We start from the raw sequence: 25,597 nt of genomic DNA, 5'->3' as shown, positions 1-25,597 counted from the left end.
CTTGAACTATGCAGACCTTTGTTGTCAGTGTGATGTCTCTGCTCTTCACTATTTTATCAAGATTTGTCATTGCTCTCCTCCCAAGAAGTAAACATCTTCTGATTTCCTGGCTGCAGTCAGCATCTGCAGTAATCTTTGTGCCTAGAAAGACAAAGTCTGTCACTGCCTCCACATTTTCTCCCTCTATTTGCCAGTTATCAATCAAGCTGGTTGCCATAATCTTGGTTTTTTTTAGGTTTAACTGCAACCCAGCTTTTGCACTTTCTTCTTTCACCTTCGTCATGAGGTTCCTCAGCTCCTCCTCGCTTTCAGCCATCAAAGTGGTATCATCTGCATATCTGAGATTGTTAATGTTTCTTCCAGCGCTTTTAACTCCAGCCTTGGCTTCGTCAAGCCCAGCACGTCACATGATGTGTTCTGCGTACAGGTTGAATAGGTAGGGTGAGAGTATACAATCCTGCCGTACTCCTTTCCCAATCTTAAACCAGTCCGTTGTTCCATGGTCTGTTCTTACCGTTGCTACTTGGTCGTTATACAGATTCCTCAGGAGGCAGACAAGATGACTTGGTATCCCCATACCACCAAGAACTTGCCACAATTTCTTATGATCCACACAGTCAAAGGCTTTAGAATAGTCAATAAAACAGAAATAGATGTTTTTCTGAAACTCCCTGGCTTTCTCCATTATCCAGCAGATATTGGCAATTTGGTCTCTAGTTCCTCTGCCTTTTCTAAACCCAGCTTGTACATCTGGCAATTCTCGTTCCATGAATTGCTGGAGTCTACATTGCAAGATCTTGAGCATTACCTTGCTGGCATGTGAAATAAGTGCCACTGTTCGATAGTTTGAACATTCTTTGGTGCTTCCCTTTTTTGGTATGGGGATAAAGGTTGATTTTTTCCAATCCGTTGGCCATTCTTGTGTTTTCCAAATTTGCTGGCATATGGCATGCATCACCTTGACAGCATCATCTTGCAAGATTTTAAACAGTTCAGCTGGGTTACCGTCATCTCCTGCTGCCTTGTTATTAGCAATGCTTCTTAAGGCCCATTCAACCTCACTCTTCAGGATGTCTGGCTCTAGCTCACTGACCACGCCGTCAAATCTATCCCCGATATTATTATCCTTCCTATACAGATCTTCCATATATTCTTGCCACCTTTTCTTGATCTCTTCTGCTTCTGTTAGGTCCTTGCCATCTTTGTTTTTGATCATACCCATTTTTGACTAGGTCTGATTAAAATCAAATTTTGATACCACTGTTTTACTGTTCAAAGAAGTTCTCAAAAATTCATGTTACTTTTGTAAACCTTCATACTAAATTTTGAAATATCAGTTCAGTTGTCTTTGAAGTGGTGATTTTAGTGCCATTATGGAGCATGGGTAGATTTTGTACGCGTATGTAAAATCTCTTCAAGCTGATCCCTTGTACGCTTCTCTGTAGTATGAATGATGCTTAGTTTCCAACACATGCTAACTCGGCGCAAATAATCCGCTAAACGTTGAGATTTCATTGTATTTTGGGTTGTTTGTGGTTTACAGTTCAAGGAGCATAAATGAAAAAACATTTTGGGGACCCATAAATTGCTTTGCCATTTATGATATGGAAAGAAAGCTTTGTAGGAAAAGCTTGTGACAGGGGAGTTTTTTGGTGTAGAAACATTTGCCACTGGGCAGACAGCTGCCAAACATCTTGCAATTAATCTGACGCTTGTTTGGCGTTCATATTCTTTTCCTTTCAGAACCAGCGCCCCGAGGCAGAAGAGTTGGTCTTCAGCCATTTTGTAATCTGTAATGACACACAGGAGACACTGCGGTTTGGCCAGGTGGATACTGACGAAAATGTTTTGCTGGCTAGCCTCCACAGTCACCAGTACAGCTGGCGCTCTCACAAGTTCCCGCAGGTATGTCAGAAAAAGCCTTACAAGTGCAACGATTGTTAAAACTGGGTGGTGTTCTAATAATTGATTCTCGGTTTTTATTCATGCATTCAGCTATCTTTAGCTTTCCAGATTCCAGCTGGAGTCACACACTTTAGCTGCAAGAGACACAAGAGATAAACAAAAAGGCTGAGGAAACCCAGAAGTGTTTAGATCTTATTCAAGTTTGGAACTGTACACCCACACCCTTTCCAATTTTAAAAAAAGGAAAAAAAGAACTTCAGGCCTCTAAACCAAAGTACAGCAATAACTTGTCAGGTTTAAGGGGGGAAATCCTCTTCAGTTTTTGGGATGTTAATCCTAACACTGAGGGCAGAAAGCTTCTGTTGAAATTAAAACATATGTTAGGAAATGGCAATGCTAAAGCTGAAGGACAAACCACAAAATGGTGTCTTGGGGAAGGATGTCATACAAAGCCTCTCCTTTTCCCATCCTTAAGAATACTGACAGTGTCCCCATATTATAAGCCCTTCACAATTCCTATGTAATTCATAGATATCAGCACATGATGATTCTCCATGTAAGTTTTTTATCTGCATTTACATATGATTGAAGTTGCATATAGCTTCACTGTGTGTGTGTGTGTGCGTGTGTGTGCGTGTGCGTGCATGTGCGTGTGTGTGTACATGAAGCCTCATGTAGGAACATCAAACCATACAACCCACACATGGGCTTTACAGTTAATTCTGTCATAAAAAGTTTCTTTTGTATATTCAGTATCATGAAGCAGTTCTAAGAAATCAGACATACCTAGCATTTGCTTTTGTCTTCATGCTTCTCCTTCTCACCTGTGCAGAAACAACAAGAAATATGTAGGTGGGATGACTGCAATGTTCTGTTCAACACAGGCAGAAAAAAACTAACTCAAGGAGATTGTGGTTGTGGGAAGACTGCAAAGTCTGGGGTAGCAGCTGTGAAGAACAGCATGGTTACCAGTTCTTCAGTCTCACGTTACACTGCTGCTGCTGTCTTTCCAGAATAATCTGTGCTGAAACCTAGGAACATAGGAGGCTGCCTTATTCTGATGGTCCATTGGTCCATCTAGCCCAGTGCTGTTGACAGAGAATCATAGAATAGTAGGGTTGGAAGGGGCTTACAAGGCCAATGAGTCCGACCCCCTGCTCAGTGCAGGAATCCAAGTCAGAGCATCCCTGACAGATGGCTGTCCAGCCTCATCTTGAATGCCTCCAGTGTGGGAGAGCCCACCACCTCCCTAGGTAATTGGTTCCATTGTTGTATTGCTCTAACAGTCAGGACGTTTTTCCTGATGTTCAGCTGGAATCTGGCTTCCTGTCACTTGAGCCCATGATTCCGTGTCCTGCACTCTGGGATGATCGAAAAGAGATCCTGGCCTTCCTCTCTGTGACAACCTTTCAAGTAGTTGAAGAGCACTATCATCTCTCCCTTCAGTCTTCTCTTCTCAAGGCTAAACATGCCCAGTTCTTTCAGTCTCTCTTCAAAGGGCTTTGTTTCCAGTCCCCTGGTCATCTTTGTTGCCCTCCTCTGAACTCTCTCCAGTTTGTCTGCATCCTTCTGAAAATGTGGTGCCCAGAACTGGACACAGTACTCCAGATGAGGCCTAACCAGTGCTGAGTAGAGGGCAACTAGTACTTCCTGGGATTTGGAAGCTATGCTTCTATTAATGCAGCCCAAAATAGCATTTGCCTTTTTTACAGCCACATCACATTGTTGGCTCATATTCAGCTTGTGATCTACAACAATTCCAAGATCCTTCTCGCTTGTAGTGTTGTTGAGCCATGTATCCCCCATCTTGTAACGATGCATTTGGTTTCTTTTTCCTAAGTGCAGAACTTGGCATTTTTCCCTATTAAATGCCATTCTGTTGTTTTCTGCCCAGTGCTCCAGTCTAACAAGATCACTGAATTTTGTTTCTGTCTTCCAAGGTATTAGCTATCCCACCCAATTTTGTGTCATCTGCACATTTGATCAGCATTCCCTGCACCTCCTCCTCCAAGTCATTAATACAAATGTTGAAGAGCACTGGGCCCAGGACTGAGCCCTGTGGTACCCCGCTCGTTACCTCTCCCCAGTTTGAGAAGGTCCCATTGATAAGCACTCTTTGAGTCCGATTCTGTAGCCAACTGTGGATCCACCGGATCGTTGTTTCATCTAGCCCACTTTGAGCTCGTTTGCTCATCAGGATCTCATGGGGCACTTTGTCGAAAGCTTTGCTGAAGTCGAGGTATATGATGTCTACAGTATTCCCACTGGCACTGACTGACACTGACCGGCAGTGGCTCTCCAGGCTTTCAGGCAGGATTTTTTAGAGCCCTACCTGGAGATGCCGAGGATTGATCCTGGGACTTTCTGTGTGCAAAGCAGGGGCTCTACCACTGAGCCACGGACCCCTCCCTAATGAGGAAGGGCTTTGCAGAGCATTAATCATGTGTGCTACCATGACTTATGCTTAGGCAAATTCAGCGGGAAAGGGACCCAACTCTAGGTGACCTATTACACTCCAGCTTGCAGGCAAATTATTTAAGTGTTCTAAATCATGCAACTTGTCCATAAAATTCTGAGTGTTTAAAATACTCATCACTGCTTTTTTGGAACTTTCTTTTTTATTTTTAAACTTGTGATACTTCTGCCACATAATAAAGCATTCTCTTTTGTTCCTATGAAGATGAGACATTTAGATTGTTGACAAAGTTTGTCTGTATTAAAGACAGTGTAGTGAGATTTTTCCCTGCCATGGATTCTTATGTGTGCTAAAGGTTGGGAACCTTCTCAAATGGTTAGGCTTCTCCACATTAACTACTTTGTATGTGGGTTGTAGCTCTGTTCAGGCATTCACTTGAGCATGTGAGAGCTTTAAGTGGGTAGAGGGTCAGGGTTGTGCTCACTGGTCCAACCCCCTACATCTCCAGCTATACTGGCCCCACAGCCCTGAGATCATACCTTGCCATCTTAAGTCAGCAATGTCTAAAAGAGAATTCTACTAGCATTTGCTTGAATACAACCCTTTGAATGATCACAGACCTGCTTTATCAGGTTTCCTGCTTGAGTGGAGAGTTCTGCTCACCCTCAAGTGAATGCAAATAGAACTCTCTTTCAGACCTTGCTGAGTCAGCACGGCAAGGTTTGAACTGAGGGGGGTACAGCCAGTATTCACGGCCCTACCCCTTTACCCACTTAAAGCCCTCATGCGTTCAGACGAATGCCTGGACAGGGATTGTCTATATTAGAAATCTGTGATACTGAAGGTGTTCCCCTGATCAGTAGAAATTGTCTGACTGAAGTTGTGTTTTGAGGAGCAGCTTATCTACTTTGCCTTTCCTCCACATTTTTCAGATGTTTCTATCCAAGGTTTCTGTTCCAGGTGTTTATGTATTTTGAAAGATTAAAATATTTGCAATTATCTGCATTACTTTTTAAAAATTAACTTCAGTTTTGAAGTGCTGGAGTGTGTTGTGTGGTGAGTATATATGTATTGCTTGATTTGTAGTCACACGATTACCTATGAGGTTAAGAGCCACTATGATCCAGTAGATATAAAACTGGACTATGGTCTTTTAGACTGCTCTGGGCTTGTTATATGGCCCTGGGGAATTACTCTCAGCCTTGGTTCCCAGGAATGACTCATGTGCCAGCAGGCCAAAAGAATGGGCCCATAGATGAAACAGAGAGAGGAAGAAACTAAAAAAGCAGGTCAGCAATGGAGCAGCCTCTGGCAGGTCAGCAGGGCTTGGCTCTCTGAAACGTTAGATTTTGGGGACACTTTCTGGCAAGTACTGAACTAAATGAGTAACTCTGTTGAATGCCCCCCAAGCCTTGTAATACTCTCTGTATTATTATTGTTCTGCTGACATTTTATTGTCTCTCCCGAGACACCGGTGATGGAAATGAACCATATGGGTAGCTTAACATACCAGAAACATAGGATTTTTTTACACATAAGCCCTACTCCTTTACTAAACATTGCAAAACCGTACACCCGAACTGTATGGTTAATTTTAAACAAGCAATCATGATGTTGTGTTCCTTGGAAAGAACCCTGAACAGCTTGCTACCTTGTCATCTTGGATAAGCAAAGTTCTATTTTTAACACCATGTCTTAATGTTTCAAGTGGGGTATGTTTATAAGCATTCTGAATCAACACAGCTTCATTAGGACTTCAGCCTGTTGTGTGTGTTATATTGTGGCACGTTCCAACTTGCTTCAATGTTGGAGTGGTTCTTGAGGACCTTATCCAAAGGTCAGAATAGTGCCCAAGCATGGACAAGCCACGCGAGTGTCAGATTAATGGAATGCTAGATGACTTCATAGTTTTGAAGCTGTTTCATTCCTCATGATAATTCTCATCTTGCCAAGTTAGTGAATTTTAAGAACTCTGAGAGCAGATTGTAAGATAAATGTGAAATATGAAATAATCCATACTTCCAGAGTCAGGGACTTTCCTCTAGGCATTAGTTCATACTTGACTTACTTGACTCTCACTTGGGGATAAAATGAGTTAGGACAAGGTCTCAGATACCACATTCCCTTACTGGGAAAGAAAACCCACTTGCAGAACTTTGGCCAGCTCATGTTTCTTGTTACACAGGCACTAAGCAGCAGCGGTTGCCATAAAATACTTTATTTAACCTTTGCAAAAATGGTTTTCTTAGTATGGCAAGGCAGTTCAGTTAAATGAAAATAAACAGTGTTCAAAGGATTGGGTTTCATTAACATTCATATCATTTAAAGTCTTAATTTTTCTTTTGCTGATTAAAGTTGAGGAGAGGTGTTGTAATTGCCCATTTAAAATACATAATAAAAATAAATGAAAGGAGTCATTAACATTCCTTTGGTTTTGCTGTGGTAGTATGAAGCTAAAACCTCAAAACACATTTGCTTCAGATGTAAATTTGTATAAAGAATTGAATCATTGGATTTAAAAGTAAACCTTTTATTAAATAGTTACTTTGCAACAGCAATAAACAGGAGCTGCATTTTAGTTTCTCATATTTTGGAAACCCTCTGAAAATCTCAGTGAGTATGAGGGACTTTTTTAAAGCCAGAAATGCCTCAGAATTATCCCTTCCCCTTCATTCTTCCTGCTCCATAAAAGTCGAACTTCAAAATGCCTCATTACATTTGGTTAAGATTTCACCTCATTGGGAGGTGATAGAACTGAGATACTTTTTTTCTGGATTTGAGCCAATTGCTTGCTCATAGGTTCTTGACCTTATTTGGGTTCAAGGCATCCCTGAGAATATAGTTCTGTTCAACTTTGCACTTGAGAAGCTGGTGAAATGTCTAATAACATCAAATTACAACAATGACTTGGCCTCATGAAAACCTGGCACGAATCCTTAGAAAAGTAAGAGGTCTTTTGAAGGTCAGTTTGTGGGGATGAGAGAGGCAATATCAATTGGTGCTTGGCATAAGACTCAGCAGTCTGTGATTAGATCCATTCTTAGGCCCATTTCAAGCTATACAGAAACCGTCGAGTTCTCCAGAGCATCAAGATGTTTGGAACTTAGATGTTTGGAACACACAGAACTTAGGTGAAATGTCTGAGTTCAGAGGTGTAGTTGGGTCTTTTCCACTGCTTTTCAGCAGCCATGGATACTTCCTTTTTGTGTCACAGTAGTGTGCCGAAAGATCTCGCAGAATAAGCTTAATGTGGAAAAGGAATCAACCTATAAACATATGAAGCTGCCTTATAGAGAATCACACCATTGATCTCTTTAGCCCAGGACTGTCTGCTCTGTCTGGGCAGTAGGGTCGTTTTCCCCCCCTACTGCTGAAGATTCTTTAACTAAGATGCCAGGGATTGAACGTAGGGCTCTCTGCATGTATGAGCTCTTTCACATAGCTACAGCCCCTTCCCTCAAACCCTGTCTTCTCATTGCCACTTCTCAGGATAGAGTGTATGGACTCTGTAATGCTTCTTAATAGTTCCCATCAGTTGTTGTTAAATGACCTCTGCAGAAGTTCCATTCTATGTCTTATAGGAAATAGATGTCCTAGATAATGAACCCCTGTTCCTTTCCCTGGCCTTTTTAGAGCAGTTTATATTGTCTATGACTCTTATCTAGGATATCATACTCCTTGTTGTAAATACAATAGTAGTCAAATGACTGCTGGCTTTAAACTTCTCCTTCCCATTACCTGCAGTCCGCAGATCCCAGATTTCCTTTTCTTTTTCATGCTTTGTGTTATCACTCTGCAAGCAGAACTTCAAATTTAACAGCACCTCATGGCATGGATGCCTGATCCAGTGCCAGTAGCCAGTCTCCTTTGCTGCAGCATCAGGAATCCCTGTCGCTGCCTGCCTCAATATTGCTCGCAAAACTTTCCCACTTTTCAAGATTGCCTTACATTAATGGTATAATGATAGCCAAGAGCAGTTTTGCTTAAAAACTACATTTAGTGGGTTAAAATAGAAATCACACAGGCAATTAATTAAATATTGAATGGGAACAAACTATAGTGGACTCTGCAATCAAGGCCAAAGCATAGTGTGCAAGTCTAAAATGTCTAAAATAGTGTCCAAGTCTAAAATAAAACAAATGGTTTATTTGTCTTCCATCCTGGCAAATGATCCTAAACATTTGCACCAGGGTATATGATTGCAAAGCAAGAGTAGTAACCATGGATTTTGAAGCTGCACTAATATAGCAGCTAGCCATCCCATCAGAAATATTATTTTCTGACGTAGCGAATTTTCTGAGAGCAGTTTCAGATGTTACTGCCATGATATACACAAATGCTTTTCACACTTCTGGAGAAATATTCCAAAGGGAAACTTTACAACAGGAAAAAAATGAATTATACCAGCTTCTAGTGCCCACAGTTTGTGCATCTTTTCATTTGTTTGCATAGTCCCATCAATGTGCATAGTGCTTTGCAAGGCAAGAGGGTACGTCCCTGCCCTGAGAACCTTACAAAATCTGATGGGGGGGGAGGCGGGGGGGGATGACAGGAAGGGAAGGGAAATGGAGACAGGAGTTAACAAGGAAAGAATATGCCTTTTTCCGTCACAGATAGTTAGGCTTACAGTAAGATATGGGGACCAAGTTCACCATTTAAACATTACACTGAAAGCTTAAAGATCACTTGTGTGTCCTCTCCTCCTGCTTTTCAGTAACATCTGAAGCCATTCGTCCTATCCAGGCCATTAGCCACTCAGCTCCCTCTTTTACCTGGTCTGTTGATGTTGAGATTCACATCAACAGAGGGAAGAATGTGAAGAATAATACTGTTAGCCTCCTTTGTTTGTTCCTCTCACTCTTCAGAGCCAGTATGGTGTAATAGAGTGTTGAACTGGGACAGGGAAGACCTAGGTTCTAGTCCCCACTCAGCCATGAAGCTCACTGGGTGACTTTGGGCCAGTTATTGATTCTCAGCCTAACCTACTTCACAGGGTTATTGGGAGAATAAAATGGAGAGGAGGAGGAGGATCATGTATGCTGCCTTGGGTTCCTTGTTGGAAAAGGCAGGATATAAATGTAACTGTATTATTATTATTATTATTATTATTATTATTATTATTATTATTATTATTTAACAAGAACAGCAACAACAACAGCAATAATAATAAATTGAATTTGTACCTTCTGATATGTGTCTTCCTGTACCTAGAACTATACTTCCCTCTCTGTTCATCAAACTATTTTCATGTTCACTGACATTTCAAAGCCTAATTCTTTAACAAAGCTTTTTCTGAGCCTTCCTAGCTCTACCTTACTGCCTTTCCCTCATCTCTACTGCAACTAATGGTCAATAGCTGACCTAAACCATTTATTCTCAGTCTATTGTAGATTCAGTCCCCTCATCAGGGATTGTGTAATGTCTATGCTGTGTATAGTGTCAAGCACATAGTAAATAACACATAGAGTACTAGAGTAAGTGGCCAAATCTTAAATGGATTGAGTAGGATGAGTTGAGATGAACAGCCAGAATCTAACTACAGCTTTAGAACTTATTCTGGGAAAGTATAGGTTAGGAATTTCCTCTCTTGGGTGTCTTGGGATTTGTGTTTCCTTTTGTTTGTTGTTTGTTTATTACATTTTTATACTGCCGAATAGCTGAAGCTCTCTGGGCGGTTCACAAAAATTAAAACCACAAAGTACAACATAAAAGAATACAAAATATAAAAGCTTAATGCTACAGTATAAAAGTGCAGCTAGAATAAAACCTAGCAGCAATGCAGAGATTGAAAATACAGATTTAAAACATCAGAGCTAAAAGGCTAGGATGCTAAAATGCTTAAATGTTGGGAAAATAAAAAGATCTTCACCTGGCGCCGAAAGGAGTACAACATAGGCTCCAGGCGAACTTCTCTAGGGAGCTCATTCCACAACTAGGGTGCCACAGCAGAAAAGGGCCTCTTCCTGGTAGCCACCCGCCTCACTTCCTTTGGCAGTTGTTCACATATTTCTGTCCATCCTCCACAATGGAGCCTCCAAGGTATCTAATAACTTTCATTAAAACCATAAAACTTAAAAAAAAGAATTTAAAAACACCCTAGGAGAATGAGCAGCACCAGTATCAACAAAATGTTTTTAAAACACCAGCCAGCTGAAAAACACACCTCCAAATCAAACTTATTGAAAAGCTCACCTGAACAGAAAAGCTTTCAACTGATGCCTGAAGGCATATAGAGAGTGGGCTAGCTGGATTCCCAGCAGTCCCGGTATTGAGGGGAGATAAAATAGCAAAAGAATCCCCTGAAGCAGTGGCTTAACTTTATTGGCCAAGTATGATGCTTACTTATGCTTGCTCATGTTCCTAATTCTGAACTTAAAGTGTGCTATCATCTTTGGCTGAATTCAGACATCACCAAATTCCTCTGTGTGGCTGCACCAGTGGGGTGTATGTACAAGCCCATGGTTCACTGCAGCCATTTTGACCAACAAGCAGCTTCTCTGTAGACAAAAGTTAAAAAGCCAAACCTTTCTACTGCTGACATCCATTTTCATTAATTATGGCTGCTCTGGGATCTGCTGAATCTTGTGGTTCTTTGGGCCTTAATACTACTTTGATGCATGGCAGGAATCCACCACATATGCTTGCACTCTGGAGACCAGACTATCTCTTAGGCACATGCTAAGCTATACTTTGAGTCCTTACGTTGGTCATTTAAATCATAATATGCTTAAGGTGGTGGTGGTAGAATTAGTGCTCAGATTTTGGAGGGGGAATGTAGGGGAGCCCTTTATGAAACCCGCAAAGCCTAATCCCTGATCCCCCCCCCATTTTAGCCAAATCATGGCCCCCAGCACTTCTGTAAAAATAGTAGCTAAGGATGGTGTGCGCCCTCAGCACCCCATGTAATTGAAGTTTTGGATGGGATGAATAAAATATCTGTGAACCAGGGGAGGCTACCCAGGCAGCTGCAAGCATCATTGGACACCAGGTAATGGGTCAGTTCGTACATCACGATAAGCTACCATGGGTTAATTCACCTGGAATGTTCCAAGATGCACACTGGCTGCCATTTTGGATGTGCAAGCTGTGGTGGGAGTGAGCCACATTTTGTTGTGTCATGCGAATCTGGGTGTCTTGGGTTATTTAGCCCTCTGATAACCCTAGAACAACCTATGTATGAAGCAGCAGTGACAGCATAGCATAGTGAACCCGAAAATGGATCCTCTCCCCAGTGCAGAGCCAAGTGCTAGCCATTATGTATCCTATCTGTCTAACATATACACTTACAGAAGGAATGGAAGGTAATTTCATATAACTGGGGGAAGAGGTGGGGATTCCCGCTCGAAGATTTTTGTTTACCTAACCTTTTCAAAATCTTTCTTGGTTAGTCCAAATGCTGAACACACATAAATCTTTGTGGTGCAAAGCTAGAAAATTATTAAATCAACGTTTTATAAGCTAATGACTGTTAGATGAAAACTGACACCATATTCCTTGGTGATACTCATTTAATGAACTAGCTGTTTAAACAAGGTGGGGAGGGTTACTCCAGAGAGGAAATTTTGTGTTCAGGCTAATTATTATCAATTACATCTTAGTCCTGAGCATTTCATTTTGGAATTGAACATATTTAGTACATTATTAACTTATGTCAGCGTTTGTATACTATACCTCCATTTTGTTTTTTCAGTTACCTTTCCCTGTCTAGAGTTGACAGCTTTCTTGCTTTTATTTGGGTGCATGTGGCATTCTCCTCCACACACGCGCGCACAAACTGATGCTGCAGGCAACATGGTTTTGGCCATGGCAGTTGTTTTTCTTTATTCTGTGACTAAGATTTAAATATCAAAGTCATTAGGGGCTTTTATGTTACAGGGTACATTTTTCCTTCAGAGTAGTTATTATCTTGTATATTTGTGTTAGTAGTCAAGGCCTAAGTCTTGTAATTCAAAAGCCACCCACTGTACTGGACATGTTTGTTTTACATGCAGTTTTGTGCTGAGGGGACTAAAAACTGCCAGCAGGCTACTGAGTTGTAACATCTTAGCAGCTTGTTATTGTGGCTCCTACTTAAAGGTCAATGTCAAACTTCACTGGAAAAAGCATAATTTCAGAGTTCAGTCCATTAGCCTTGATTCATTGTCCTTGATGTGTGTGGGGGTGTCATTGTCTCCTTTCTCTAGACCTTGATGTTTGTTTGGTGTTTCTCTTTTCTTTTCTTTTTTGTATTCATAGGACATAACATTTGTAACCCTCTTTGGGCAGTGGGGGTGGGGGTGTCAGCATAAATAACTATATGGTAGACCTCCTTTACTCTCTGTAAACTAGCCTTTAGTAAAATAGAGGGGTATGCTTAGAAATTCACCTTTCAAGACTGGAAGTTTATTTTCTTTATTAAAAAACACATAATTACCAGGACCTGTGGTGTTCTACTACCCTAGGTTACATGGGTCATGCAGCTTGTTTATTTTTCCAATAAAAAGTATTAGACATTTTCACATCTTATAATGAGAACTTTTTCAGCAGCAGAACTTAGTTTTTGCTATAAGGTTAGTTGATTATTATGGGTCATCAGTTATGTGGTCATTGTTTTTATTTGTTTATTTTTTTATCCTTTTCAGATGGTACATATCTGTATTGAAGGCTGGGGAAACTGGCGGTGGTCTGAGCCATTTAGTGTAGATAATGCAGGAACATTTGTCAGAACTATTCAGTACAAGGGAAGGACAGCATCGCTTATTATCAAGGTCCAGCAGCTGAATGGAGTACAAAAACAAGTAAGTGTTTTTCTTACACAGTACATGGAGATTTTTGCATAGGGATTATTTTCCAATAAATATTAAATTGTTGATTCCACAAACTATAATTGTGCCCAGTAATACCACAATAGCAATAGACATGTTGATGCCTTAGGGTCAGGTATAGTCAGGAGGCGATTCTCTCTCTCTGAGTGAGCCAAATAAAATAATTCTGAAAGTAATGCCTGTGTTAGACTGTAGGAATCTTGCCAGTTGGAGACAAGTTCATTTAGCCTATATTTTAGATTCAGTGAAGATATAACACCGATTCCTGGTTTGCAAGTTTGAAGCCAGGCTCTTTGCCCTTCTCCCTGTTACCATCCAACTCCAGAGTGATTTCCCCTCTCTTTTCCCTTCCCTTCATTAATCATAGTTTCACGTTACACGTGTGAACTTTGGTTAATACAAACCAGGTTGTAAACTCACTCCAAACCACAGATATAGTAACTGGCTTATGAGAGAAGAGAACCATAGTTTTAATCAGTGCAAATGTAACATGAAACCATGATTAACACCAGAGAGGGGGGAAGGATGTTGTGCGCTGGCTGCTGATTTATAAACCATGGTTTTCTGGCAGCCAACATTGCATCTGGTTCTGGCCATAGAGAGACTGATTATGAGTTTAATTTACACATTCTTTTTCCTCTACCTTACATGGCATTGACATTTCAGGTTTGAAAGTGTACAAACGGTGCATTTTTCCTTTACGCCAATAATGGCATGCAGATAATGAGAAATCATGCATTTCTTTAAAAATAAACTGGCAAAAGACAAAAAACAGTGTTGATGACACCATTATTAATACATTAACAACAGGTGGATTAGAACTGAGAGATGTGAGCTTGCAAAGTTCCATCAGGGTTCTCAAGTCAGTTAATATCTCACGGGCTCCTAACTGACATTTGTTAGCAGTTGTTATATGTTACTCAGCACAATTACCTGAGGACTTGGCATTCACTATGACCTGCATATTGATCTTCATATTTAGTGTGAATATTAAATTATTGATATCTGGTCAAAATAATACCTTTTCAATCAATTCTATGGATTGTAGCCAACGTAACACTAGCAGAAAAAGTAGAAGCGGTGTTGTTGTTCCACTGGAGCAGAAGTGTCAGATCTCTCTCAGCCCGAGGGCTGAATTCAATTTCGGAGAAGCTCTCGGTGGCCATATTCCAGTAGTGGGCAGGACAAAGGCAAAATAGGCAGGGCTAAAAATACCAGCATATTGCAGCTTAAAACTCTTACTGCCAGAAACTAAACCTTAGAAGAGGTATTTCAACCTTTAGAATGGGGGGAAATGTGAAAAAGCCAGGAAACCACAAAATGGTCAGAGGTTGGGGGAGAGCGGGGTGGGGCCATCTGGAAAACCCTGGGGGGCTGGATATAGACTCCAGGTTGGCCGGATTTGTCCTGCAGGCCTGAGGTTCAATGCCCCTGCACTAGGAGTTGCACAAATGGGGAGAGGTAACAAGTGGGGTACCACAGGGCTCAGTCCTGGGCCCAGTGCTCTTCAACATTTGTATTAATGACTTGGATGAGGAGGTGCAGGGAATGCTGATCAAATTTGCAGATGACACAAAATTGGGTGGGATAGCTAATATCCTGGAAGACAGAACCAGAATTCAAAGTGATCTTGATAGCCTGGATGTTGGGCAGAAAACAACAGAATGACATTTAATAGGGATAAATGCCAAGTTCTGCACCTAGGAAAAAGAAACCAAATGCACAGTTACAAGATGGAGGATATGTGGCTCAACAACACTACAAGCAAGAAGGATCTTAGAATTGTTGTAGATCACAAGCTGAATATGAGCCAACAATGTGATGTGGCTGCAAAAAAGGCAAATGCTCTTTTGGGCTGCATTAATAGAAACATAGCTTCCAAATCCCGGGAAGTACTAGTTCCCCTTTACTCAGCACTGGTTAGGCCTCATCTGGAGTACTGTGTCCAGTTCTGGGCACCACATTTTCAGAAGGATGCAGACAAACTGGAGAGAGTTCAGAGGGCAACAAAGATGATCAGGGGACTGGAAACAAAGCCCTATGAAGAGAGACTGAAGGAACTGGGCATGTTTAGCCTTGAGAAGAGAAGATTGAAGGGAGAGATGGTAGCGCTCTTCAACTACTTGAAAGGTTGTCACAGAGAAGAAGGCCAGAATCTCTTCTCGATCATCCCAGAGTGCAGGACACGGAATCATGGGCTCAAGTGACAGGATGCCAGATTCCGGCTGAACATCAGGAAAAACTTCCTGACTGTTAGAGCAATACAACAATGGAACCAATTACCTAGGGAGGTGGTGGGCTCTCCCACACTGGAGGCATTCAGGATGAGGCTGGACAGCCATTTGTCAGGGATGCTCTGACTTGGATTCCTGAATTGAGCAGGGGGTTGGACTCGATGGCCTTGTAGGCCCTTCCAACCCTACTATTCTATGATTCTATGAAATGCTAGCCGTACAACTAATGCAACTACCACCAGTGACACATAGCAAAGTAAAGTTGTAATTAGTTTTTAAAGCGTTTGTGCAGTGGTTTGCACAAATGGGATCACAGGGTTAGATCCAATGGTGTCGTTCCAACAGCAGAAGGAAAACAGTTGGTGGGATGGATTCTCCTCCCCGCTGTAGCCCCTCCTGTGCCTCCCAAATCTGCTCTGGAGGTGTGGGGGCCTACAGGGAGGAGGAGAGGATGGAGAAGTCCCGTTGCATGAGACGACATCCACTCACCTGGTGTTGTATTCAAGCCAAAGTATTGAATTTGACACTTGCACAGTGATGAAAATGGAGTTTCCCAAAGTGGTAGAAGTTTTGCTCTACCAGACTGATACCACTGGGTACAACCCTTAGTATCTAGAATGATAGCTTTATTATTTCATATGAGTGCATTTGTGGGTTTATGCCAGCAGCAACAGTGCATCTGAGATTTTATTGTGGGAATTGATTTATATAGAATGTTTCTCTGTGTTTGTGTTTGTTTGTTTTTTAAATTTAGATCATTATTTGTGGAAGACAGATTGTGTGTAGCTACCTCTCCGAAAGCATTGAGATGAAAGTTGTTCAGCATTACATCGGGCAGGATGGACAGGCAGTTGTGAAAGAACATTTTGACTGCCTTGCACCCAAGCAGAAGCTACCATCATATGTCCTAGAAAACAATGAACTAACAGAACTGAGTGTGAAGGCTACAGGGGATGAAGACTGGTCAAGAGATGTGTCACTTGAGTCTAAACACACAGAATACAGCACAGTCATCCAGGTACGCAAACAAATACTTTCTAAATCTGAAGTTTATAATTGTCTTTAAAAAGTGCTTTCCTAGTTGGTTCTCCCTGAACTTGAGGTTTATGGTTGACCAGGCTCTGATGCAGGGCACTAATCACCATCAAATCCATCAGCAAGGAAGGGTCCTGACATGCTGTGGAACATCTATCTCATTGCCTACTTTAAGAGTAATTCTCTAAGGGTCAAGCTAGGCATGACACCATTCACATAATTAGCAATTTGCATTAATTTTGTTTAGAGTATAGCAGGCATGGGGTCCCTGATCTGCACTGGGACCAAAGTAGGGGGACTTTAACCCTTTGTACGCACACCACAACTTCAGTCTAGATTGGGCCTCCTATGCCTACTTTTTGCATGGGGAGGAAGGCTCCTATTGCTGCCAATGGGAATTTTCCTCCCGATGCAAACAGAAGGTCTGGGCCCCCTGATCCAGAACAGGACTGCATTGGGGGCATAGGATTAAAGCCCACTACCCCCTGCCAGGCTCCCAGTCTGGACTGGGGCGCATGCTAAAAAGCAAACAAAAACCATACACTCAATTGTGTAATAGTGTCATGTCTAGTTTGGCCTAAACATGCGTTCTGTGTACAATAATATGCAAAGAGAGGAGATTATTTTTCTCTAAAACTGATCTTCTTTCTGATCTGCAGTGTGTTGGTTTATTTGTTGATATAAAATATTTAGCCCTCTGAGGCTACAGTAACCTTGGTAAATACCTGTCTTTCTTCTTGACTGCAGGTGCCATCGTCAAACAGTTCCATTATTTATGTATGGTGCATGGTTTTGACATTAGAGGCGAACTCACAAGTCCAGCAGCGAATTGTGAGTACATTCCCCATTGTCCAAATTGATCTTACTCCTCATGTTCTGAAATAAATTAAGGTCAAATTGACCCTAAACAGAGATTTATTGACAGTTTGTTATAGCTGGAATGTTACAGCTGGATCTAAAGTTAATACTGACGCTGTTCTGCTCTTTTGATTTTGTAGATTGTTTTCAGCCCTCTTTTTATCATGAGGAGCCATCTTCCTGATCCTATCATCATACATTTAGAGAAACGGAGCCTGGGACTGAATGAAACACAAATAATTTCAGGAAAAGGGCAAGAAAAAGCATTGCAAAATATAGAACCTGATCTAACCCATCACCTGACCTTCCAAGCCAGGTATAGCTTTGGGGTTTTCATCTGTTTCTAATTTTTCCTAAGCGTGTTAAGACATTTGTACCACAAAGAAATTTTGTAGTACAAAATTTCACCAAAATCATCTATATCTCAAGTGGATAATAGAAATGCCATTCTGTAGCAAATACTGTATGCACACAAATACCACACCTGCTTTATTCTGTATCCACCTGGCAGGGAAGAAGATGATCCATCTGAATGTGCAGTCCCTATCTCAACAGCATTGATTAAGCAAATAGCCACCAAATCAAATACAAATGGCACCGCAAATGAAATACTTGCTGATTTCTACGGGTGTGGCAGCTTCTCCCAGTCTGCATGGCCTTATACAAAGAAGGACTTTATCAGGTACTGTGTCTTATTCACTATTTCCCTGTGGAGTTGCTCTGCTTGCAGTGAAAGAAGAGCATTTGCAAACGATGTATGATCCTGCAGTAACTTCTTTTGTTGAATGGCTTAAGAATGTTACACATTTTATTTTTAATTTGTAAGGAGCTACATCTATTAATATGGAGGGGAAGGGCTGTAGGTCAGTGCTAGGACACATGCATTGCATGCAGAAGGTTCCAGGTTCAATCCCTGGCACGTTGGGGTACCTGGCATGTCCAGGTAGACAAATATCTGGAGGAGAAGGCTATCAATGGCTACTAGTCCTGATGGCTATATGCTACCTCCAGTATCAGAGTCAGTATGCCTATGTACACCAGTTGCTGGGGAACATTAGCAGGAGGGTGCTGTTTCACTCAAGACCTCCTTGTGGGTTTCCTATGGGCAGCTGGTTAGTCACTGTGTGTGATCCAGCATGGCTCTTCTTATGTTTGGGAAAGACCCCTTTCTGAAACCCTGGAAAGCCACTTCTAGTCAGTGTAGACAATACTGGGCTAGTTGGACCAATTGTCTGACATTGTAAGGCAGCTTCTGATGTATTTTGCAAAGCATAATGACTCTGCCATCTTTGTTCATTAAAATATTCCAGTAAAATAAAATAGAACAAATGTAGTCCTATAGTGTGAGGATAGCATGGTGTAATAATCAAGTGCTGGACTTCTACCTGACAGATGTGTGCCCCAATTTCAAATCAGTGAATAACAGTTGCCTTGAACTCAGTTTCCTAATTACAGTTGTGTAAATGGTAATGAGCTGCACCAGAAGGTTGTTGTGTGAGTTAATAAATCAACTCTAAAGCACTATGCACCTGAGAAGAACAGAACAACTAATATATACAATAACTGTTGGAAACCAGATGCTTGTCTAGGTGGACCTTTGGCTTGGTTTGAAAGTTCTTTTATGTTCTGACTACAAGTAATACTTGCTTTATTTATTTATAAAATATATTATTTTCAAAAGACCCAAAGCGACATACAAGAGTTAAACATTTAACATCAAGTAAAAATAAAATAAAATGAAATAAATACTAAAACAGTCATACTAAACACTCACACTAAAAACAGTTGTGCTAAAAGGAACAGCCGTGGCCCAGACCAGGAGTGGGCAACATGCTGCCCCAGCAAGCCTTCAAAATTTGGAGCAGCAAAACAAATCAGCAGTTTGCCAATAGAAGCAGGACTGAGGTCCTTATGGATGAAGGTTTTCCCTCACATATGTAGGATCCAGGCCTTTTAGCGTTTTAGCAACTTGAATTACTTGGAAGCATGAAGTCAGCTCCAGGTTTGAAGGACCCCTGAGGAAGGTGCTCTCCATCAATGGGCCCTGATAGAGGGCACTTAAGTGGTAGAGAGCCACAGTGCTCTGAGCAACATCAGGTGGCTGGGTCTAGCTGCCATTTTAATTTCTCTCAGTGCCCCAGAACACTGATACATTGGGGGAATTGTGCAAAATTAAAATGGCAGCTAGATTTAAAGGGGGAACAGGTTAGGCAACAGCAATGGACCCTGCCAGTATGCTGGGGCCCTGGCAATTGCTGTCAGGTGCTGACGCCAGTTAAAATAAATGTCTATTTTTAAGGTTTTCAGATGACTTTGAAGAAACCAGTTAAAAGGGTGTGTGTGTGAGAGAGAGAGAGGTTGGTCTGAAGCAGCACAAGAGCAAAACAACAAGGAGGCTCTGGATCCACTGTGGATGCCGTCAGTCTTAATGTAAAACATATAAGACAGAAAGACTAACGACACAGTATTCAAAAATATATTTAAGCTAAACTTTTTGGCTTCTGCCGTCATTAGTAGCTGTGCTGTTAAATTGATACATAGAGAGGGGGACGGGGTATAAAGCAGCACAACAGCAAAGCAATAAAGAAGCTCTGGATCCACTATAGATGCAGTCAGTCTTACATAAAAATATATAAGCAAGATAGCTAGACTAACAACAGAGCAATTTTAAAATGTATTTAGTGCTAAACATTTCGGCTTTCGCCCTTATCAGTAACTGATATTAAATGGATACCAAGACTGCTAGTCTATCTGTCTTTCATATATATATATATACACACACACACACGCACACACACAATTCACAGACAGATCCTACTCTAAGAAAATTAAGTAAATGGGTTTGCTATTAGGATATTTAGACTCTGAAGCATCTGTACTGATCCAGCAATTCTGTGGCTTGAACTCTGTGCATCAAGAGCATTACATGAGCTCAGACACTTTTCAGTGTTTCTCAAGAACTGGGGTAGGTCTATTGGCTCCATTTGCCCCCTGGATAGAAGAAAGTCTTCTTTTTCTTTTGTAACTCCCCAGCTTAAGCAAATTGCAGTGCAGAGAATGGTTTTTCACATGGCAATGTGGGGAATGCAAGTATTTATTTTTAAAAAATAGGAATTGTATTTTCAGGGAAGCATATCTACTATTATGTTTGTAGGAGTAAGAAACTGGCAAGGAGACTCGAAGCCACGTGTTGTCCTGAGACCACTTTTAATTCAGTTATTTAAAAATGTGACTGGCTTTTTGATCCTTGAATAAAGGCCTATTTCAATCAAAGGAGAAAACCAACCTAAATCAGGGACAGATTTGCCCTGGCAGAATCTCTTTGTATTTCAGAATCATATCTGTTATCAGGAGGCATTGCAGTGAAACAAAAGCTTTATGAATGGCTAGGATGATAAACTGCAAATCTTACCAATGAATTAACAATTTTCTTTTATCTTCCCTTTGATACGTTACTTTGAACAGCAGTGAACAGCTCACTCAGTGGGACAGCCCAATGCGAGTGAAACTGTCAGTGTGGAAGCCATGTGTAAAAACGCTGCTGATAGAACTCCTGCCATGGGCTCTGCTGATCAATCACTCCAAGTGGGATCTTTGGCTGTTTGAAGGCGAGAAGATTGTCCTGCAGATACCTGCTGGGAAAACAATGATACCTCCAAATTTTCAGGCAGGCTTACTATTCAAATCAATATGCATTGTTTTCTTTAAAGCATGATATTTTCATTTCAGAGCCAGATCAAAGGGCACAAGGCCTATGCCAAACCATGATGTGGGGCACAACATGTCTTGTCTTTGTCAGTATATGCAAATATAGACATGCATGCATGCATGCATTCAGAGAGAGAGAGAGAGCTGCAGGCACACTCCTCACCTGAAATGTAGGTTCAGCTATTCAGCTGGTTCTGTTGCTACTGCAGGGCAAGCAATGAGGATTCTAAATCCTCCAATGGGTAGTATCCAATGCTGCCTGTCTATGAGTGGGACCCACCACCACTTCTGTTCCCTTATCCGAGCTCTGCCAACCTGGCCTGTTCAAAAAACAAGCATTTCTGCTTGTTTGGGGGCTTGCCCCCGGAAGTGCTGAATCTTTATTCCACAAGTGGTGGGTGCCACTTGTGGAAGGGAATTGGCAGGGGTGGCCACTAGCAGGTGATCTCCATTGGATAGTGCCCTAAGATCGCAGCCACAACATCTTGGCTATGTGATCTGAGAATAGCGACCATGTTCTGAGCTGTAAAGAACTTTAAAGGGAGTCTTAAGGCAAGAAACAGGGAGAATATGCTTGTTCGTTTAGAATATTTCTAGGCTGCCTTTCAGTGCAAGAACTCTCCAAAGGTGGCTTACAACAATAGAATCCCATGATAAATTGGCAAAAATTCATAAAAAACATTCATTAACAAATCTGTTTAGCCCATTTGGGGGCTCTAAGTAAGCTAAGCTAAGGCCCTTTGCTACAGCTTACTCACCTCTTAGTAGCTGTGTACTGCAGATTATTTTATTGATTTGAACTATTTCTACCTGCTTCTTGACTGCATGGCCCAAGATGGACTTATGTACATATTTTAGGTGCTTGCAGATGTGACTTTTAAGATGCCATTGCCCTGCCTAATTCACGGAATTTTATGGGGGATCCAGACATCCTTGTTTTCAACTTGTAATACTCTCATATTTTCCCAGTGCTTCTTCCATCTTTTGTCTTACCACAGATAATCTTTTAAAAAAGAAAAAGCATAACAGATGTACAATGCCTTCTCATAGGTAGCACTAGGAGCCCTCTGTCTGGAAGCACCCTGAGGTTTTATATTATACCATCTTGGGAATACAAAAAAGTAATCTCAGCCTTGGTTTATACATTTAACCAGGGGATGCTACAATAATGTGATGGAGAAGGGGCACAAGCCTTTCCCCTGAATTCCAGGAACTCCTCATTTTTTCTTTTTCTTTTTCTTTTTAGAAATAGACATTTGCGCAAATTGCAGTCAAAATTTGCACAAATTATGCAAATTGCAGCTGCAAATTGTGCAAATATCTATTTCCACAATTTGGGGGAAAAGGAAAATCTACCAGCTGGCCTGACTCACTGCGGACTGAGTCGGGCCAGCTGGCAGAAGACATAACGGAGTCTGGGGGGCTGAGCTGACAAAAGCTTGTTGAGCTCCACCCCGCAAATTTATTTATTTATTTATTCATTAATTCATTTATTTCATTTCTATACCGCCCAATAGCCGAAGCTCTGTGGGTGGTTCACAAAAATTAAAACCAAACAGCACACAATAAAACAATTTAAAATATATAGGACATTAAAACCACAATATAACAATACAACCACAATAAAAACTAGCAGCAGTGCAGGAGTTTAAAATACAGATTTAAAACAGCAAAGCTAAAAGTTTAGAAAGCTAAAATGCTAAAATGCCTGGGAAAATAAAAAGGTCTTCACCTGGTGCTGAGAGGAATACAATGTAGGTGCCAGGCGAACCTCACTAGGGAGCTTATTCCAGAGCCGGGGTGCCACAGCAGAAAAAGCCCTCCTCCTAGTAGCCACCCGCCTCACTTCCTTTGGCAGGGGCTCACGGAGAAGGACCGCTGACGATGATCTTAAGGTCCGGGCAGGCACATATAGGAGGAGGCGATCCTTCAGATAACCTGGCCCCAAGCTCTTAAGGGCTTTAAATGTTAATACCAACACTTTGAATTGGGCCTGGAAATGGACTGGCAGCCAGTGCAGCTGAAAAAGTACTGGATTCCTCCAACATCCCTAAAAAAAGAGGTTGCTAGAAAACCACTATGAAATGTAAATGTGAGATTTAAGCTTGTAAGCGCCTCTTGTGCAAATATTGAATGCAAATACCTACTCAGCCATTTTGCCCTATATACACTAAGTTAACCCCTGAGATCTTCTGAAAAGATGTTATTGGTCATCCCATGATCAACAGTGCATCGTCAGTTAAAGGTGCATAAATGGGCCTTCTTGGGAGTGTCACCCACTCTGGAACACTCTTCTATGTATGTCCAAAATGCAGAAACTGTGGCAAGCCTTTGATGCTTCTAGAAGAAATATCTCTTTACTCACGCTTTCCTTGACTTATAATTACACTGCTCTGTTCTACTGTGCTTGTAACATTTTTAACTGTATTATTTTATATTGTTTTTATATGAGTTTTATATTGTATTGTATGTATTTTTATGTACACCGCTTAGGATGCAATCCTCTGTATGTTTAGACAGAAAAATGTCCTACATGACTGCCTAGGGAATGCTGGGAGTTGTAGGACTTTTTTCTGTCTAGACATGCATAGTATTGTGCCCTTAGAGATCTTAGGATATCAAGTGGTACAAAAATTGTTTAAATAAATAAAATAATACTGAGAACAGGAGGTGCTGAGCATGACAGAATGTTTCTATTTTAGGAAGCTTTCCAAATTGGAATTTACTGGGCAAACACTAACACTGTGCACAAGTCAGTAGCAATCAAGCTAGTCCACAACATGACATCACCAAAATGGAAGGATGGGGATAACGAGGAGGTGGTGACATTGGATGAAGAGGGCTTTGTTGAAGCGGAGATAAAACTTGGAGCCTTTCCAGGACATCAGAAGGTTAGAAATATTTGAGATTATTTCCTAATGTTTAAAATGCATTTATTTATTTATTTATTACATTTCTGTACCACCCATTAGCTGAAGCTCTCTGGGTGGTTCACAAAATAAACTTAAAGCCATAAAATACAATTACATAGTAAAACATAATATGAAAACCAAAAGTTTAAAACGAAATAACACCAAAGTAAGAAATGAAGGGCTAACACACCTGGGAAAATAAGAAGGCCTTTACCTGATGCCAAAAAGATCGCAACATAAACACCAGGTGAGCCTCTCTGTGGAGGGCACCACTGAAAAGGTCCTCTTCTTAGTAGCCATCCACTTCACCTCATTCGGTGGGGGCACCCGGAGAAGGGCCTCTGAAGATGAACTTCGTGTCCAGACAAGTATATCTGGAAGGAGACAGTCCTTCAGGTAACCTGGCCCCAAGTCGTTTAGGCTTTGTAGGTTAATACCAGCACTTTGAATGGGCCTGTAAATGGACTGGCAGCCAGGCAGATCATAAAGCACTAGTGTAATATGACCATATTGGCCAGTCCCCATTACCAATCTTGTTACCCTATTTTGGCCCAGCTGAAGTTTCCAGATTGTTTTCAAAGGCAGCCCCACATATAATGCACTGCAATAATCCAAATGAGAGGTTACCAGAGCCTGGAGTTGGTATATCAGCCTAAGTTGATCAAAGATGCTCCATGCTACCAAGACCACCTGTGCCTCCAGTGACAGCTCTGGATCAGATCACACACACCCGTCTACAAATTCAAAAATAACATTATTCAGAAATATGATAAACTAAGGGCACAGTCCTATCTGATCTGCCTTGGGTACTCGTAAGCCTCTGAATTCACACTTCTTGCTCTGCAGCTCACACCTCCCACTTTGTGCCATGCGCCTCCTGCTCTGCATGTTAGTGAAGGTGGGCATTTTCGCCCGGCTAGCGGAAGCTTCGGGGAGGGGGAAGGAAGGAGGCTGGGGCAGATGTAGGATATGTTGTACGTCTGCTAACTGGTCACCTTCCCTCCCTGTCCCTGCCCCATTTTCCCCATCTCCGCATTCCGTTTTCCGAGCGTGGAGAGGTTGCCGGTGCAGCTCTTTCTGCGTCAGCTATGAGGGGGAGGGGGCGGAGAGTGCAGTTTCCGGGCTCCAAGGCCCAGGAAACTGAACAATCTTGTGTCCCCAGGCACTATCTAGGGGTCCATAGCATTGTTTTCTAAGAATAATATTTTTAAAGATTAGCTGATCAACCACATCCAGAAGAAAATAGTCACTGGGAATGGTCTGGTCAAATGCTCTTGTTAAAAGATGTAAATTCACATTAGCAGTCCTCCCATGGGCTCCAGCACACTAGCACTTATGCATGGGATTTATTCTAGAGATGGGACTCAACCTCAGCCCCCGTACTGGTATAGTAGCAGTCACTGTTTCTGCTGTGCCCAGTAGAAATAACTTGCAACTGCAGCTCTCCCATATCGGAATCCTTATGCAGCTGTAGGCCAGTGACTTAGTATGTGACCTTGTAAATGGAGCCTCAAACGAATCATTTCATCGGGTTGAATTCAGCATTTCTTTCCACGGTGATAGCATCCTCAAGAAGAGTTCCACACAGAAGGCTCCTGCTGGTAGAGAGGAGTGCAGGGAGACTATTTCCCCCAGTGCCTCCCTGGAGCTGCCAACACCACCTTCTCTACTGTTCTGGAAGGTCCCCCAACCCTCAGGAGCAGATTTTCAAGGTGGAGCAAAGGG

The 25,597-nt window shown here is 41.7% G+C and overlaps 1 protein-coding gene across 13 annotated transcripts in view; it reads left to right on the top strand.

Annotated features, from left to right (window-relative positions):
• The window catches only part of VPS13B (vacuolar protein sorting 13 homolog B), a 623,510-nt gene that overhangs the window by 546,330 nt on the left and 51,583 nt on the right, over positions 1–25,597 (top strand). For 12 of the 13 annotated variants that reach the window (XM_084849024.1, XM_084849023.1, XM_084849026.1 and 9 more), the window contains 8 exons: positions 1,744–1,905; positions 12,943–13,098; positions 16,114–16,377; positions 17,142–17,225; positions 17,393–17,568; positions 17,764–17,934; positions 20,718–20,919; positions 23,663–23,851. In XM_084849024.1, coding sequence (XP_084705150.1) covers positions 1,744–1,905; positions 12,943–13,098; positions 16,114–16,377; positions 17,142–17,225; positions 17,393–17,568; positions 17,764–17,934; positions 20,718–20,919; positions 23,663–23,851 — 1,404 coding nt within the window. The remainder of the gene's footprint in view (positions 1–1,743; positions 1,906–12,942; positions 13,099–16,113; positions 16,378–17,141; positions 17,226–17,392; positions 17,569–17,763; positions 17,935–20,717; positions 20,920–23,662; positions 23,852–25,597) is intronic. The other variant, XM_084849025.1, reaches the window with a different exon arrangement.

This window comes from Heloderma suspectum, chromosome 4 (assembly GCF_057233095.1).
Source record: "Heloderma suspectum isolate Gila_16-S chromosome 4, 16-S_ref, whole genome shotgun sequence".
Classification (NCBI taxonomy): Eukaryota; Metazoa; Chordata; class Lepidosauria; order Squamata; family Helodermatidae; genus Heloderma; species Heloderma suspectum.
This window is presented reverse-complemented; position numbering and strand designations above follow the sequence as displayed.